The 18,669-nt window shown below is 39.1% G+C and overlaps 1 protein-coding gene and 1 pseudogene across 11 annotated transcripts in view; one reads left to right on the forward strand and one right to left on the reverse strand.

The window, feature by feature from the left end:
- The window catches only part of Akap7 (A-kinase anchoring protein 7), a 258,173-nt gene that overhangs the window by 106,173 nt on the left and 133,331 nt on the right, over window positions 1–18,669 (reverse strand). For 6 of the 11 annotated variants that reach the window (XM_074074579.1, XM_020186871.2, XM_074074608.1 and 3 more), the window contains exon 8: window positions 9,217–10,337. The exons of 1 other annotated variant lie outside the window; for it this stretch is intronic. In XM_074074579.1, the coding sequence (XP_073930680.1) occupies window positions 10,132–10,337 (206 nt within the window). In that variant the 3' untranslated portion in view covers window positions 9,217–10,131. Of the gene's footprint in view, window positions 1–9,216; window positions 11,174–18,669 lie in introns of those variants that run through there. 4 more of the 11 variants (XM_074074582.1, XM_074074571.1, XM_074074626.1 and 1 more) reach the window with 1 other exon arrangement.
- On the forward strand, window positions 15,645–18,054 carry LOC109701364 (ribosome biogenesis protein NSA2 homolog pseudogene; annotated as a pseudogene).

Raw genomic sequence — 18,669 nt, forward strand, 5'->3', positions numbered from 1 at the left:
GGAGGGGGTGGGGGCAGGGGGGAGAAATGAACCAAGCCTTGTATGCACATATGAATAATAAAAGAAAAATGAAAAAAAAATAATAATTCCCGCATTTCTAATTGTTAACAGAACATTTCTAATGTTCACAGAACATTTCCCAGGAGTTTTTCTGAAAAGGTTGACCCAAGGATGACTTTGAGCTCAATGGAACTAAAAGTCTTAGACCAACAGAACCTTAGATTCAGGGAGCTACATGGACAAAAATCAAGAGTGAGGGGTGTTGACCATGAAATTACAACTTAGCACTAAAATAGTGAAAGCTTCAAAAGACACAGCTCTGACCAATCAAGGCCCAGAACATCAGACTCGTCAGCCCCCAAAGCCCTTAAAAATCTTCTTCACTGGACAATCAGAAAGACAGATTTGAGCTTGTTTCCTGCTTCCTACCCATTATAGTTCTTTCTTTCTTTCTTTCTTTTGTTTTCTTTGCAAAAACCAGTAATGATATAGGCTTCTATACATGATGGGCAGTGAGTCCTTGCTCAGTATCACTGTGTCACATAAAAGTTATAAATGAATTTGTGTGCTCCTCAGTCCTGAACCTAGTGATTAGGAAGAAATGATAATTCTTTTCCCCCCTCCACAGTTTTTGTCTAGTTAAGTAGTGCCACAGGGAAAAGGACTGGGATCTTTTGGGATGTGAGGGGTGGATGGGAATTCATTTTAAAGGGAAAATGAGGGAGTATGGAAGGGGAGCAAGCAGGAGCTGGAGCAAGCAGAGAAGGGGGAAAAAAGTGACCAAAAGGTCAAGAGGGTCTTCCAAAGGAAATAGGAGTGGATTATCTCTGTCCACTATAGAAATTGGGCATCCTCTACTCTCCCAAAGTGAATAGGAGACAGAAGCTTTATTCTTCCTGATGACTACATTCTGAGTTGTACAACACACACTTCTTCAAAGAGCCCCAGCAAAGACTTAGAATTATAAGTTTCTTTTAGTGAATGCAGGAGGAAAAGGAGGTCAGTGGCCCATGGTCAGTTCTTGGCCAGAACAAATGGTAAATTCCTTTGGCAAGCCTTGGCCTTTACCAGACAGGAACTCAAAGTGTGGCCAGGTCTTCCCAAGGACACAGCCTTAGGCTACTAGAAACCCTGGCAATATTGGACCAGGTTTCATGGTACAAGGGTTTGGATGAATTTCTTTAAGAGGTTTTTCAGTTCTCAGAAGACACTTCCCACAGTGGAGAAGCTACTTTATGAAGCAGAACCTGCTCCTCACAAAATTCTTTTTTTTACCCTTCTTGTGGCTGGGGCATCACTCCCTTTGTTCGAATGGCTTTGGGGAAGGACGTGTCTCGTGCACACGTTGGCATTCTGTCTAGCTTGCTGAAGCCTCAGTGGACGTAACAGCAGACCTACATCCAACCGCATTGCCAACCAGGGGTGTATGGCAACGACTGGGCCAACGGGAGCTCAAAAGCTAAGCATATGAAAATCAGCCTCCTTCATTTCTCTGTATATTTCAGTTGTAGCCTCCTACTGAAGATGAGGTCTTATTCAAAAGAATATGAGTGATGAAGGAAACAAAGAGATTGCAGAGAAAGGAATAAACACACATGTGTCAACATGTTATACATCATCCCAACACATGGCTATTTTGCAGGCCAAGCATCCGCTCAACATCCAACCCACAGGAAATGTTCAATGCATGCGTGAGTGAATAAGCAAGGAGACCCTAATTCTGAGTAATGCAATCTTGCATGCAATATGTAATTATGGCTGAAGTGCAAAGGAAATATTCAATATCTGAATATATATTCATGGTTTTAAAATAGAACTTATGATCTGGTTTATAATAATAAATGCTTTATATGACATTTTGAAAATCTCAAAATGCATAAATTAGGAAGTAAACTCACTTTTAATCCCACAATTCAGTAATCATCAATGGTTAACATTTTGTATGCATATATAAACATATTTATTTAAAATAAAAATATTCAACTAAATTATGTAACACTAAATTTGTGTGGTCAAAAAATGGTACACCCACCCTGAATTCTATAGCCTTGTTTGCTTTTGTGTTTTGGTTGGATGCAGGTCCAGCACTAGTCAGCTTTTGCCAGAATGATGCTGCATAACAACCATCCACCATTTATGTCTCATCTGTGTGTCTTTAGGGACAGGTCCACTAGTCATGACCTCACATGGCAAAGCTTAGCTCCAGGCTGCTGATTTGGTTCAATCTCCTCCATGTGTCTTCATATTTAAGTCTTTGCTTGCTTCACATCCACTACCATCCCATTCGTCAAAGCAAGTCACATGGTCAAACCAACATCAAAAGAACAGAGGAGTGCATTCTGCCTCGGTGGGATGAACTATAGTCACGTGCAAAAGGCGGTCTCATGGAAGGCACACAGGAAAGAATACTGGGAGGCAGAAGAATTGGGAACAATCCACCCTTTCACACACCTAAACATCCTTATTCATACTGATTCCTTCTACATAGGTCTGGGTTATTCATTGACTTTTGAAAATCCTTCATTTTGCTAAAAAAAAAAAAGATATAGATTGCTTAAAGCATAGGTATGAAAGACATTCTGAATGCACTAAAAACTGCTGATTTCTTTTTAAAAATGAAGTCCAAATCCCTTACAATCTGTGTTTAATGTGACATACTCATTTATTTTTGTCGTTTATTCTTTGGATTTGAATGCTCCCTTGAGTTTTTCTCTGGATTTCCACGTGTCCTTCAACTCAGAGACCCACGCTTCAGGTTTTAGTACAGTCTTGTAGGAATAGTTCTTTGCCATTTCTTGTCCAAATTCTTTCTATCATGCCTCTCAGGGAAAATTAATATTTTTGTTACATCAAAATACATATTTCTAAGATAGCTCTAATTTCTTATGTTAAACTATTCTCCATCTACTATTAGAATTTTTCCTTAGGCATAAAATGTTAACGATTTTTAACTAATATTTCTATGAAATTGAACTAGTCTTGTTATTATATTACCTAGTAATAATAATATGTTAGTCATGTCATCCTATTTTAGAATTTGGAAATTACCATCTTTTTTCAATCTCTAAGTCGTCCCCCCCAAAAAAAATCATATAAACCAAGAAACTTCATGCAATGATGACTTATCACTACCACCATAATTGATCCTTTAAGTCATTCTTCAAGTTCAGCAGCTAAGTGCTTTGAACTTTGTCACATAAAATGTGCAGCAGTTTTTCTTTTTCTGTTTCTATCCAGGAGCCTGGTAATGTGTGCCTAGAGCTCCGGTGAGACTCCTTAAACCTAAGTTACTTCTTGATAAAGTGGGGAGGAGAAGAAGCATTCACTCTTCGGCTGCTGGAAAAGCACTATTTAAAAATGTGTTCTCGTGGGGGAGGGGGACAGGGTGGAGAAATGACCCAAATAATGTATGCACATGTAAATAAATGAACAAAAAAAAATGTGTTCTCTATTGGGGCTTGGTAACCTTTATTGAAGGGGCTTAGGAAATGCATGGGACATGTTTAGTTGTCACAATAACTTGAATATAATACTGGCATTTATTACCTGAGGGTCAGGAATAGTAAATTCCTAAAATGCACAGAACATCTCACACTTCCAATCCAAAATACCAGTGGAATCCTATGTTGAAATACTGATTTAGCATAACCTGGATTAGCCAGGATTTTTAGCTGCAAACACCAGAAGCAGCCTTAGCTAGTTTTAGGTAGAAAAGGAGCTCATTAAAAGATATTCAGTAACTCATGGAATCCCCAGAAAGTCTAGAGAATCAGGCTGGGTGGCCAAGCAGCAGGAACAATGAGTACAAGCTGCTCTGGAAGGTCCTTTTTGCCACTACCTTCTGCCAGTTTATACTCCGCACCCAGGCTATGAGTACCTCAGATAGGACTTTGCCAGCACTGTTTCTTCGATCTGGCTCTCCCTCCACCACCCTCACTAGAATGGATTGACTCCATGTGGAGTTTCCCTCTGTTTTAGTGGAGCCTAGATCCACTAAATGACATGGGAGGCTGACAATGCATCCTAGGTCTCTACTTTGGGGCCTGGGGAAGCAGGGCTTACAAGATGAGAAACTGAATAAACATAGGAAAGGTGTTCAAAAGGTGCTGAATACTCACTAAGTGTGACAAATATCCACCAAACCATTAAAAGTCCTAGTGTAGCCGGGCATAGTGGCTCACACCTGTAACACCAGCTACTCAGAGGTGCAGATTGGGAAGATGACGGTTTGAGGCCAACCTGGGCAAGTTCCCAAGACTCCATCTCAGGCAATACAAGCTGGGTGTGGCAGAGCACTCCTGTCATCCCAGCCATTTGGGAAACAAATAGGAAGAACAAGGTCAAGGCTGGCGTGGGTATAATCACAAGACCCTGTTCAAAAATAACAAAAGCAAAAAGTACTGGAGGCATGGCTCAAGGGGTAGAGCACCTGCCTAGCAAGCACAAGGCCCTGAATTCAAAGCCCAGTACCAAAAATAAGCCCTCCCTTGCATCTCCCTAAAGATACTTCCCTTGCAAAAACAGCTTCTAAATTTGTCTTCCAGAATTTTAAAAAGATGTACTTAGACTCTCCCCTCTGTTGCATATTCATGCTATTTTTTGTACCTCAATTATCATACCAGATATCCCTCGGATTGGTACTCATGTATCATTTTTATCTCTTTCCTCAGCATTGTAATTATTTGATTTTTTGGCAGTACTGGGGTTTGGACTCAGGGCTTCACAGTTGCTAAGCAGGCCTTCTACCACTTAAGCCCAGCCCCAGCTCTTTTTTACTTTAGTTATTTTTCAGATAGTGTCTGAGTTTTGCCTGGAGCAAGCTTCAGTCTGTGATCCTCCTACCTATGCCTCCTGTGTAGCTGTACACTCCTGTGTACAGGGGTGAACCACTATACCAAGCTTGTTCTTTGAGATAGAGACTCACTAACTTTTTTGCCCAGACTGGCTTAGAACTACAATTTTCCTATCTCTGCCTCCCAAGTAGCTGGGATTACAGCATGAGCCACTGTACCCAGCATGATTCTTGTATCTTTATCCTCTCACCTCCTACAACTTTATGTATCTCACAAGAGTATATTCAAGAACATTTTTTGAAATTATGGATAAGATAAAATATATGTGGCTGGGAAAACATTAACAAAGAAATTATATAGTTCTATGGTTCAAAGACATCCTGGAGACACTGTGCTCAGGTGGTTTGGGGCAGGCAGGAACTATGGGAGTATCTTGGAGTGCTGTACCAATTTGCAATATGGTTACTAAACCATATCAGAAAGCTGCTTAAGTGGTCAGGACTCAAACAGGACTGTCAGCTTTCTAAGATGAGTCAAAGAATGTCACATCTAAGATGTAGAGCAGTGTCACAGAATAGTAGCTTTTCAGAAATAATTTGACTCATTAGAGGGAAAGCAACAGAGGTTTACTGGAAATAAGGAATTCATACAAGGCTTGGGTCATTTCTCCCCCCTGCCCCCACCCCCTCCCTTACCACCCACTTCACCCCCTCCCTCTCCCCCCCTCAATACCCAGCAGAAACTATTTTGCCCTTATTTCTAATTTTGTTGTAGAGAGAGTATAAGCAATAATAGGAAGGAACAAGGGTTTTTGCTGGTTGAGATAAGGATAGCTATACAGGGCATTGACTCACATTGATTTCCTGTGCGTGGGTGTTACCTTCTAGGTTAATTCTTTTTGATCTAACCTTTTCTCTAGTTCCTGGTCCCCTTTTCCTATTGGCCTCAGTTGCTTTTAAGGTATCTGCTTTAGTTTCTCTGCGTTAAGGGCAACAAACGCTAGCTAATTTTTTAGGTGTCTTACCTATCCTCACCCCTCCCTTGTGTGCTCTCGCTTTTATCATGTGCTCAAAGTCCAATCCCATTGCTGTGTTTGCCCTTGATCTAATGTCCACATATGAGGGAGAACATACGGTTTTTGGTCTTTTGGGCCAGGCTAACCTCACTCAGAATGATGTTCTCCAATTCCATCCATTTACCAGCGAATGATAACATTTCATTCTTCTTCATGGCTGCATAAAATTCCATTGTGTATAGATACCACATTTTCTTAATCCATTCGTCGGTGGTGGGGCATCTTGGTTGTTTCCATAACTTGGCTATTGTGAGTAGTGCCACAATAAACATGGGTATGCAGGTGCCTCTGGAGTAACCTGTGTCACAGTCTTTTGGGTATATCCCCAAGAGTGGTATTGCTGGATCAAATGGTAGATCGATGTCCAGCTTTTTAAGTAGCCTCCAAATTTTTTTCCAGAGTGGTTGTACTAGTCTACATTCCCACCAACAGTGTAAGAGGGTTCCTTTTTCCCCGCATCCTCGCCAACACCTGTTGTTGGTGGTGTTGCTAATGATGGCTATTCTAACAGGGGTAGGTGGAATCTTAGTGTGGTTTTAATTTGCATTTCCTTTATTGCTAGAGATGGTGAGCATTTTTTCATGTGTTTTTTGGCCATTTGAATTTCTTCTTTTGAGAAAGTTCTGTTTAGTTCACATGCCCATTTCTTTATTGGTTCATTAGTTTTGGGAGAATTTAGTTTTTTAAGTTCCCTATATATTCTGGTTATCAGTCCTTTGTCTGATGTGTAGCTGGCAAATATTTTCTCCCACTCAGTGGGTTGTTCCTATCTTTAACACTACAACAATTTCCTAAGACTTCAGAGAAAAAGACATTGTTGTTTCCATTTTAAAATCATCCCAAACCACCTGAATCAATCGATTGCATTTAAATGAATACAAATAGGTGGTTCTGAGCATATTACATTGCAGGTGATAATAGTGCTTGCCTTGAGTAGCTGTTAAATTACCTTACAGAGAGCCGTATTATCCCCAATACAGTGATAGGGGAAAGCAGGGCTATAACTTTTATCACAGTTTTAAATTCACAGACTCTGAGTGAGTCAATCGCTCTAATATTCATTTTTACTGAGAATGAAATGATCTAGGGGCTTATCTTGTTAGCATGTGTGTTACTATCAAATTGTGTAGGGACTTAGAAACTATTTTTTATAAAGTACACTGGGTTTATTTATTTTTAGATAAATTCTACCTATCTGGCAAAGGTGGAATTCAAGAATGCAACCACAAGTTGTTTAAAGATAAACTGACTGGAGAACTGTTTGGGGAAAAACCACAGGAAGGAAGGGGAGGTGGGGGGTCAGTATGACCAAAGTGTAATATATATATGTATATGTATGAAAATACTACAATGAAACCTGCTCAAAAGGCAGGGGGAAGTGGAGGATAAGAAAGAGTAACAGAGGGGGTGAATTTGATCAAAGTTGTTATATACATGCACAGAAATATCATAATGAAACCCCTCCATACAATTAATTTATGCTAATAAAAAATTTGAAGGCCAGGAAAAAAAAAGATAAAATTATTATGGGTGACATTTTGAAAGTGTTGAAAATAATGGATGACCATGGGTTATCCATTCATCAATTTATTTGTGTTTGGAGACACAGGTTTATTGTCTTTGGTTGCATTGCGGAATAAACTTTTCATGCGCTACACAATGTTCTGGAATTCTGAGCCTCTATTGCTGACAGATGGAATGGCGTGCTCCAGTCAAGGAGGGCTCATACAGAAGTAGCTGGGACAGTGGCAGTGGTGTGAGGGGGATCCTGGCATAGTCACAAGCAGCTGTGCTCTGGAAATCACCTGGCAATCTCTTCCAAAGTACAGAATGAGAAGTGGGGCTCAGAAATATCAACTGGTTTGCTCAACATCACGTCAGAGGTGCATCCAATCTAGAAGCTACTGCCCAGCTTCTCACCCAAGCCACTGCCCTGTCACCACCATTCAGCCATTCAGCCATTCACCCTGCCTGTCAGAAGACAAGGCTCTACCACATACAGTTACCAACTTAGGACAACACACTCTGGCTGTGTTCCAATGAGCAATTATCCCGTGATTCTGATTAATGGCTATAAAGTCATTTTGAACATTTCAGATCTCAAACTTAAATTTTTGTGAATTAGTGCCTTATTAGGCTTTTAAAAATGGAAAATGAAGAAAAGTTGTTCTATACCTTCTCTTGTTTTTGTAAGCCTGCTCACATGGAGATTTTGTTGCTATGGATTAGAATCCTTACTCTTCAAAATTAAACATCTGGTGTTCTGTTTTCTAGTTCTATAGTATCAGCTGATCACTCATTCATGTTCATAGAAATTCAGAGCTGAAGGGAGCTGCTTTAGTATATTTTTAAAAACCAACTTTCTCTTTGTACACATCCTTGTGAATACATTGTACTTGGTGGAGAGAGGAAATGCTATATTGTGGACAGTGTCAGCTTTGAAGTAGAGCAAGTTTGAGTTTAAATTCAGCCCCACCTTTGTTAAATTTATGACCTTGAGCCACTTAACCATATAGAGTTCCCAGTGTCCTGATGTATAAAAATACTAATCACCTCCTAACAGGATCACTTAAGGGAAGAAATTTAAACACGTGTCCAAATCACAAAGGCACAATCTGGGCCTTTGTAGGTATTTAACAACGCAAACCATGACTCTCAACTAAAGGAACAGAAAGACATGGAACCCAGATTGCAAAAAGAATACTACTTTTGACTTTTAAGCTATTCAGATGGATTATGAATAGCTCCTTGAGGATATTTATAGATTAATACTAAAAGTGCTAACCTCCTGAGATACCGTTCATCTAGATTACGGAATGGTGAAAGCAGCACTGAGACCCAGGACTGCATTCTAGTTCAGGCTGCATTCTAGTTCAGGTCTAGATCCCTAACAGCAGTGTGACCTTGGATAAAGAATTCAATCTCTTGAGTCTATTTCCTCACCAGAAAAACAAGGCAAGGCCCAAAACATTTTGCTTCCTACCATCAGAGCCACTCAAGGAAACCAGTCAAGGCCACTGCCACGGAGTTGGGGTTCATAGTTCTCTGCACCTGGATGGATCAACTGACTCCTTTCACCTCTACTGATTTTACTTCAGTGACACATGACTAGCTATTTATAAGACACTATTCACTTGTTTTTGCATTTAATGTTCAGTTGACTTTTTGTGACACTGACTGATTTAAAATGGCTTAAAAGTCGAACATTGACAGTGCTTTGACAATTGTGCTCTCTTAGCATGAAGATAGGACCACAATGCTGAAGAAACTGAAACTCTCAGAGATCCTATCCATGACTTCAGAACATGGATCCACCACTTCCAGAAGGGAGAAAAGAAGAGGAAAGGCAACAAAGGAAAACCATATGTTTATTAAGAGGCATGAAAATGCATAAACTCATTTATAAATAAATGTATAATTTACCCAGTGAAAAAATAGTTAAAATCCATGAGCCAACTGGATCTTACATGTGAAATGATTATGTGTTTGATCTCTCATCATTTTCCCCTTCATCATGATCTCTTGGTAGCAGTAATCTTGCAAAGACTATAGAAAAAGCTGCTATCAATTATCATTGCATGGGGAGAAATTTTTCAAGAATGTGCTTTAAAAATGAACCAGTGCAAACAAATTCAAATCACAAGGGAAACGGTCAAAACTGGGGATGATCTTCAGAAAAGTAGAAAAAAAAAAATCCTAAACATTTATTCATTAAGAAATAAGAAAGCAAACTACATTTTGATCAGTGAAAAATAATACATGTGAATATTATAAAACATTCTTAACCAGTGATTGCAATTATTACATTTATAAATGTTCAAATACTAATGTTCAATAAACATTCAAATTCTTGTTAAAAGCAGTATTAGGTGTGGCACACCTGGACAAGGCTGCTTTTGATTTAACAACAATCATGTCAACAGGAGGCAAGTGGCCCTTCAAATACTGTTGTTGGTTTTGTTTTGTCTGCAAACGATTTTTCACAGTATGTATTTTTATCTGCAAGGACCTGAAGAACATTTCACAACAACTAACTAAAAAGTCATTTCTATAAAATGACTCAATATTACAGAAACATTCTAAAACACAAGTTTAGCTTAAAAAAAAAAAAAAAGACAAAACCAGTTTTCTTTGGCAAGAAATTGTTAATTCCTTACCAGATGTTGGTTGGCAGTTGTATAGAAACTATCAAAACACTTTGGTATTTACCAAAGAGCTATTGAATATTTCATAAGTCATGTTACCATAATAGCAACATAGAGCTTATGTCAAAGTTGCGTTGACATCAACATTATTTGTTTGATTACTGTTATTAATAAATTTTCCTTCAAAAAGCTCCCTCCTAATTTTGGCCTGAATTTCAGGCTTTAATAAAAGTTCCTTTATCTGTTTCACTTTGGACTTCAGATTCAGTCTTTCTTGGTGCAAAGCTTCATTAATTAAGTCTTGGATTCCAATAAGTTTCTTGCCTAAGGAAAAAAGTTATAATACAGTTAAGGTACAAGTATCAATGAAAAAACATTAAATATGGCACACTGACTTATCAAAATAAGGTTAAAAAAATCTTTAAAATGTTGCTCACATTTTATAGAAAAGATTGCATTTTGCAAAAATATATCATTTACATGAGACATAATTTACTGTAAATAAAGATCACTGCATAGCGACAGAACGCCAGCCAAGGACAAACATGACACATTGTGAACTAATTGCACAGATGATCGTTTCAACAGTAATGACTTTAAATTTAGCACTTGATAGCTGTGTGTGTATGACCTCAGATAAAGTAGTCAAATGCCTTAAGCAATATAAATGGCGGTATTTCATTGGTGGCAAGGCCTCTCCCACGGCCTTTGAGTCCTGGAGGCATAACCCAAATTCCTCCTCTCCCTTGTGCGTGGCTGAGGCACGTGACACTTGGGCCATTCTTCTGTCGTAACTTAATTTCCTCTTCTGTTGTGTTCCAGCAATGCAAACACGGTGATCACGAACATGTTAGCAATCTCATGGACTGGGCAAGAGACAAACAGCACACCTTAGCTCAGTCCCCAGACTTAGCAGAGGAGGCAGGGATGCTTCCCAAGGAGCAGTGGGGACAGGGTCCCATCTCATTTCCTGTTGTTATCACTGTCATTGTCATTCCGATCAGCCTCTTCAGCTTTCACAGAGCTCCCCTCCCCTGGCTGCTTTTTGTTTTGGGTTTCTTCCAGATACTGCTGCACAGCCTTGAGCACTGCGTTCTCCACCAGCCTCTTGCTGAGCCTTACTAGTTCAGCATCATCGGGCTCCGCTCCGTTCTTTTCACCTATATTCCACAACAGAGAAGAGAAGTCACTGAGCTCATATTGCCATAGCAACCTGGCCATGCAGGGGCCGGCTAGTTCAGTTAGTTAAAAGAGCAAGTGTCCTTCAATCTGGTACATTAGATCTGTAAGTCCAAGAATAGTGGGTTGCCTTTTCAAATGGTATTTGCCTGTCTAGTCCTGAAGCCTTCGAGTTGAAAAGCAGTTCATTAGTCCCAATCTAGAAGTGCTCTAGCTATCCATGTGGAAGCTTCCCATTTCAGGATCTCTTACAGATGCTAATCACCACTGTTGAAGTACATCTGCCCCTCCCACCTGGAGCCTCAGAAGTGTGAATGCACCAAGTAGAGAAGGGTCCCCTTCTCCCTCTCTGATGACAACTATTAGGAAATCAAGACTTTCCATCATCTCATTACTGAGGAGCAGTAACTTTAAAATGCTTGGCCTATGGATTGGGCGCCAATAATTAGCTCTCAGGACTTTCAAGAAGATAAAAGTGGTTATTAATGCTAATAACTTGTTTAAAATAGCTTATAAGACCAATATTCTTCTTAGTGCTATCATTGCAATTTAAGAAACAGGAAATTCTTCCAAGAGGAGTTAAGATTATGATGGTGAATTCCTAGCTATTACTATTTTACAGTCACTTTGCTTCCCTGCTAGTGATGACCCAAGCGTGACTATTCCATCTTTCATTTTACTGTAAAAAAATCTACTTCTTAACCATCTCATGCTACATATTGCCCAGCTACTCTCCACCTTACCTCTTTCACTGGTAAAAGGCAAAAAGGGTCTCCTCCCTCAAGTCCACTCAGTACGCCATCTCCCTCCATTGAGCTGTGGGCCCAGGAAGGAAGACAGCTGGAGGCAAAAAGGTCATCATAGGGCACACACATTAAGATCAGCTCTGTGTTGCAAGATCAGCAATGGGCCCTGGAAGGCAAAGCTGGTGTTGCCCTTGCATGTTCAGGTCTGGAACAGGTGGATAGCAAGGGTGTGAGGTGGATGATGGGTGTGATTTTCTAGCCTCACATCAAACACGGATTGAAAAGCAAAAGAAGATGTGTCAAAGGTGAGACCTGGCCGCAGCCCTCCTTTGGAGCTAAATGTATCTGTAACACACCTTTAGAACCAATCCTGCTTATAACCACCCCTATACTTCCTAGTAACATCCCAAGCAGAAAAGAGGATGGATTAAGGCTCATTTTAGAGAGGCTAACAGTGGGAAGCTTGAGCAACTGCTTTCCACTTGAATGTTGCAATACAGTACCCAAAACCTGCGATGGTAAGTCTAAGAACATTAGGTGCAAAATATGCTCAGAACTGAGTAAGCTTCAACTCTGTGAGAACTCTGCAGAACCTACCTAATATAAACAAACTACGCTATCATAAGAAGAAAAATCCCCTACTAATAGCATTTGCAGGTCAAGTATAGATTGTTTTTACTAGTAAGATGAATGAACACATTGCTTAATATTTAAAAGACTTTATCTCAGTCTTACAACATGATGCTTCTACTGTGGAGACGATATCTCCAAATGTATTAACCACAACTAATTATACTATATCTCTTTAAATTTAAAACAGAAAATCAAACTGCAAGTGAAGGAATACCAGTTAAGTGGCCTTTAAATTCTATAAAGGACTCTAAATCTGTTGCCCTACTCATGTTCTGTGCCCAGGTCAGAAATGGTGCTCTTGGGTCTGTTCTAGAACTGAGTCAGCTTTCTCACTGGTGAAATAACATGACTGTATTCAACTCTAATAATAACTCAATTTCGAAGAACCCTCTCAGGTCTAGTATGATCCACCTTGTTATGCCTATCAGCCCATAGGGAAGTATCCCTACTACTTTAAACAGTAAGAGATCTGAAATACAAAAATCTTCCCCTCAAAATGCTAATTTTTCCTTCTAATTGTCCTAATTTTGTTTACCTGTGTATATTATCCAAACAAGATTGTTAGTATCTTTCACTTCCTATCCTTCATCAACATACTTCATGCCTAACCCTTGTCAATATGTGTGTCACAATTTCTACCTTCTTCAATGCATCTGATAAAATACCTCTAGGGTCATCTTTTAGAAACGTCCTTTTCACTTTCCACTCAATAAAGAAACAAGTTTGCTTTCTAAGACTTTCCAAAATCTGCCTTGACAGCCCACTACTGCCTTATCTCTATAGTGAGCTTCTAACAGATTCTTAGGAGCTAGCGTACCACTCTCTATTTCTAGCTAGTCCTACCTTTTCTGTCAGGTAAAGTCCCTACTGCATGAAGCCTTCTCTGACTGGCCCAGCTGGAAGTGATGAGCCTCCACTGGATTCCAATTATCCTAAAACCATGTATAGTGCATGGCCACATTCAACAAGTATGTCTTGAGGGTCTACTGTATGCCTAGAATTCTAACAGTCTATAGAAATACAGGAGGGAACAATTTCTCAATGGCTTTCTTACTTAATTCCTTTACAAATTATGGACATTATTTATTAACGCATTTATTCAACAAGTAATGATTCAGTATCTGCTCTGATAAAGACACAGTCTTGAGTATAGAAACCCGATCCTAGGCTTCTCAGATAGCGTCCCTTCTTATAACATATGACGTAGTTTATTCATCACAATAAAAGCTCAAAAAATACTTGTTAAAGTGAGCTGCTGATTAAAGTCCTTGAAAGCAGTAGTAACGTTTTTAATGTTACTATCTTCCTATAAAAATAGCATACCATGGCCAGAAATCTAAATTTAAACAAGAGCAGAGAGCTGGGTGTGGCAGCACACATCTGGAACCCCAGCACTCAGGAGGCTGAGGCAGGAGGATTGTGAGTTAAAGGCTAGGCTAGGCTAGCCTAGAATTCCAGAATAGTTCAAATATCCATGTGCAAAATCTAAATGCTTGATGAAACTGGTCCATATGACAATATGCCACCAAATGAGTACACTAAGTTTTTGACCAATGGGACAAATATTAACTACCTATAATAACTAAGTAATCATCTAAATAACCAATCAGAAATAAACAAATTTACAGATGTGGAGTCCAGCTGTAGCTCAGGGAAGAGCCTATGGGAAGGCTAATCACAGAACCCTGCAGGACCAGTGACCTAAGAAGCCTGCATCTTATTCTTCTTTGGGTTTTTTTTTTTTTTTTTTTTTGTGGGGCTGGGGTTTGAACTCAGGGCTTTGCACTTGCAAAGCAGGTTCCCTACTGCTTGAGCCACACTTCCAGTCCTCTTTGCTTTGGTTATTTTGGAGATGGGATCTCATGAACTATGTGCCCGGGCTGGCCTTGAACTACAATCCCTCTAATCTCAGCCTCCCAAGTAGCTAGGATTGGAGGTGTGAACCACTGGTGCCCAGCCTATATCTTCTTCATTCCATTGAGAGCATACTTCTGCTCCCATTTCAAGCAGATTCAATTAAACTTGATTTAAAAAAAGGCATTTTAGGATTAAAGCAATGCTGTATTTTTCTCTGCTTACTACTTGAATGAGGGTATCTGTCTCTCACAGTGACCATGTGAATGCAGTCATTTAATGATGGCAGTCAACCTACTGCTGCAAAGCACACAACGATTTGATTCCAAGAAGAGTACGTAAAGAAATACTCCCCATGTAAGAATCAACTTTGTTCTTAGTCTACTTGGTTTAATTACTATCCTAGCTACTTAAAATAACAGACTAACATTTGTCTTCAACACTGTCATTTTAGGAATCTCTTTAACATAGCCTGATCCATTTCTTAAAAGAATAGTAAAAATAGGGCTGGAGGTGTGGCTGAAGCAGTAGAGTGCCTACCTAGCAAGTGAGAAGCCCTGAATTCAAACCCTACTACTGAGAGAGAGAGAATAGTAAAAACATAAAAGTAATGAAAAAATCTTTTAAGTGCACCAAACACAGTGATGTCCTGAAAAGAACAGACTTAAGATACTTTCCAACAAACTCCAAGTTAACGATTACAAGTAAGCAAGAGTGTGGTATCATTAAATCATGGCTTATTCTTGTGATTCTGTTTTTGTATATATTACCCGAGAGCTCTGATAATAACTCAGTGAAGGGACAAAATTATTTTTGTGGTCATAAAATAAAAATAGTGAACTCTGTGGTGGCAAGAATATGTTACAGCTAGTAGGATATTAAGGTCAACCTTAGGGTGCTTCAGCTGATCTTACACACTGAACCAACAATAGCTTGACTGATGTCACATGAAGGGCCCCCTCACCCACCTTCAACATCTAGGTGCCTATTTGTCCTGACAAGAATAAAACACACTAATTTTTTCTTTAAAAAGTAATGAAGAAAATCTTTACTACAATATAGAGTAGAGAGGAGAGGAGTGAGAGAGAGAGAGAACATTAAAATGAGAACATTCAAGTTGTCACTCGCACACATCCCAACTATCAAAAACCTCATTTGGGGAAGTTGAGAGCTTCTTCACATCCTGGAGGCTGCATACAACAGTTCTGCAGCTGTCACCATGCCACAAAATGAATACATTGAATTATACCATAAACCATATGGACAGCATTTGGATTACTATGAGAAAGAGGATTATCATAAGCAGAGGGGCTTACCAACCTTCAAAAATGAAAAAGGAAAAAGACAATTGATCAAGATGCATGAAAAGAGAAACAGCAAACAAAAGACAGATGAAAGTACTCCGCAGGGAACAGTTCCTTGTCTACCTGCTGGACAGGGAAGGACAGTCCTGATCTGAGGTAGGTACTTTCCAATCTGGTTAACCAAAACGAAAAGGGAAGGCTGGAAAATAGGAAGTCCTTCAACCCAAAGGTCATGCTCAGGGAGAAACAGAAGTATTAAAAGATATTCAGACAGGAAAGAAAAAAGGAAAGCATGAAAGAGGGCTGCTACAAAAGTCTGCTTTGTTGGAAATGGTTCTGGGAGAAAACCACCTAAATATGAAAGATTAATGAATGGAAGCCAACAGGTTTACATTTCAAGGAGCCCATGTGACACACCCTGAACCAAAAGCCACTGTTTGCCTCCCAATAAAAGAACCCCTCATCCCCACTATTATAAAACTGGGCAGTTTACCAAAGTTACAGTCATTGTGGTGAACATGAACAAGTTGGGGCTTGTGACGTAAGCAGGCAAGGTTATCTGATTGGGAAATGTGTCCACGATACTGATAATCCTGGAAATGATGGATACATAAATGAGTCTTACAGGTTTGACGGCAGTTTCATACAGGTAACTCTGCATAATTACTGCAGACTACAAACCAATCAGGGAAACCACCTTTACTCTGATGGGCCTCAATACTTGATTACTAACAGTCTTACATATCTGTAGTTATCACAAGAACTATACTATAATGTTATTTTAAAAAAAAAGTTAAAATGGATAGCCAGGTGTGGTGGCACAGGCCTGTAATCCTGGCACTCAGGAGGCTCGGGCAGGGGGATCATGAGTCCCAGGACAGCCTAGGCTACAAAGCATGAAGGGAAGGGAAAGGGAAAAGTAGGGGAGGGGAGGCCACAGGAGGGAAGCGATAGGAAGAAAAGGGAAACAGCCAAGGACAAAAAAGGGATGCATGATACACAGAGGAACAAAGAGAAGAATGACATCAGAAACAAGGCAAAACAAAAGACATTTTCATGTACTAAAAGAAAATGAAAAGGCAATGTAGAATTCTTGCCCCAAAAATATAATTTTTCAAAAATGAAGGTCAAAAAAGATTTTTAGAGACATATAAAGGCTGAGTGAATCCATCATCGGATGACCAGTAGAAGAAAGGTTAAAGGAAAAATTTTAGGCAAAAGGAAAATGATACCAGATGGCAATTTAAATTTACTCAAAGACAAGTAAAAACAAAAGACTTTTCTCATTCTTTAAAAGGGAAATAACCATTTTCAATATGGTTTGTAAAGATATGTAGAAATAAAATGTTTGACAACAATAACACAAAGACTGGGAAGGAGAAAATGGATGAATTGTTGTAAAGAATGTTTATTAAGCATGAAGTAGCACCATTTTTATTGCTGGCAAGCAGAAGATATATATATATATATATATATATATATATATATATATATTTAACAACTCTACAGTAACCACTGAAATAAAAGTGAAAAAGGCATAGCAAATCATCCAATAATGGAGATAAAAGGGTAAAACACGAGGTAAGTCATTCGGAACTGGAGTGTTCCAGTGAAGGCATTGGGAGCCTCAGCCTCTCCAAGATGGGGTACCCCACCTGTACTCAAAACCTGGACTAGACACCCAGCCTCCCCTTAACAAAAGGCAGTACAAGAGGAGAAAACCAAAGAACAGCTACAAGTAAAAAGCAACTAATAAGGTGGGAGATTTAAACTCACCCACACTGATAATCATATCAAACATCAAATGGTCTAAACTTACCAACTGAAAGTCAAAGATTAATTTGGGTAAAAACAAGAATCAACTATGATGTCTACCCCCCAAAAACCTCTTCAAACATAAAGACACAGGAAGGCTAAAGGTAAAGTATAGAAAAAGATGTACTGTGCTGTGCTAATACCAACCAAAAGAAAGCTATATAATTAATATCAGACAAAGTAGATTTTAGAGGAAAGGTTATTACCTGGGAGAGATGTTACAGAATAACAATAATAGTAGTAGTAGTAGTAACGGAGTTGATTAATCAAGAGGATATAAAACTCCTAAATATATATTGTCTTAGTCTGTTTTGTGTTACTATAATAGAATACCATAGACAGTATTTCATAAAGAACAGAATTTTGTATCTCACAGATCTGGTACCTGGGAAGTAAGTATAAGATCAAGACACTGGCAGTTGGTCTGGTGAGGTCCTTCTTTCTATATTCTCCCAGGGAAAAAGGCAGAAGGGTGAGAAGTACCAACTCCTCAGTCAAGCCCCCTTATGAGGGCACCTAACCCCATTCACGAGAATGGAAGCCCTAAAGGCCTGATTGTTTCCTAATAGCCTCACCTCTAAATACTATCACCCTCTAACACCTGAGTTTTAGAAGGGAAGCTGCTGAGGCACATGTGTACCTAAACACAAGAACTTCAAAGTAACTGAAGCAGAAACTGATAGAATTGAAGTTAGTTGACAATCCACAATTAGGGTATGAGTTATCAAGATCACTCTTAAGAGTTGATGGAATAAAGAGAGAAATTCAGTGAAAATATAAAACACTTGAACTACACTCGTAACCAAATCCTCCTAAATAAAAATTAGAGAAAACTCTACCCAACAAAAGCAGAAAACCTTTTCCAAGGGAGATAATTTTCTGACCCATAACACAAGTCCCAATAAATTAAAAAGTACTGAACGCATTCAATATAGGTTCTCATGCAATGGAATCAGAAAAAAAATCAGTGACAGAAAGACATCTTGAGAATGCTTTGATAATTTAGAAGTTAAACAACACACTTTTAAAGAATCCATGGATCAAAGACGAAATCACAAGGGAAATAAGGAAATGTCTTTAACTAAATGGAAGTTGAAACAAACTAAACATACACAAGTTTGTGGA

The sequence above is a fragment of the Castor canadensis genome, chromosome 1 (genome assembly GCF_047511655.1).
Source record: "Castor canadensis chromosome 1, mCasCan1.hap1v2, whole genome shotgun sequence".
Lineage (NCBI taxonomy): Eukaryota > Metazoa > Chordata > Mammalia > Rodentia > Castoridae > Castor > Castor canadensis.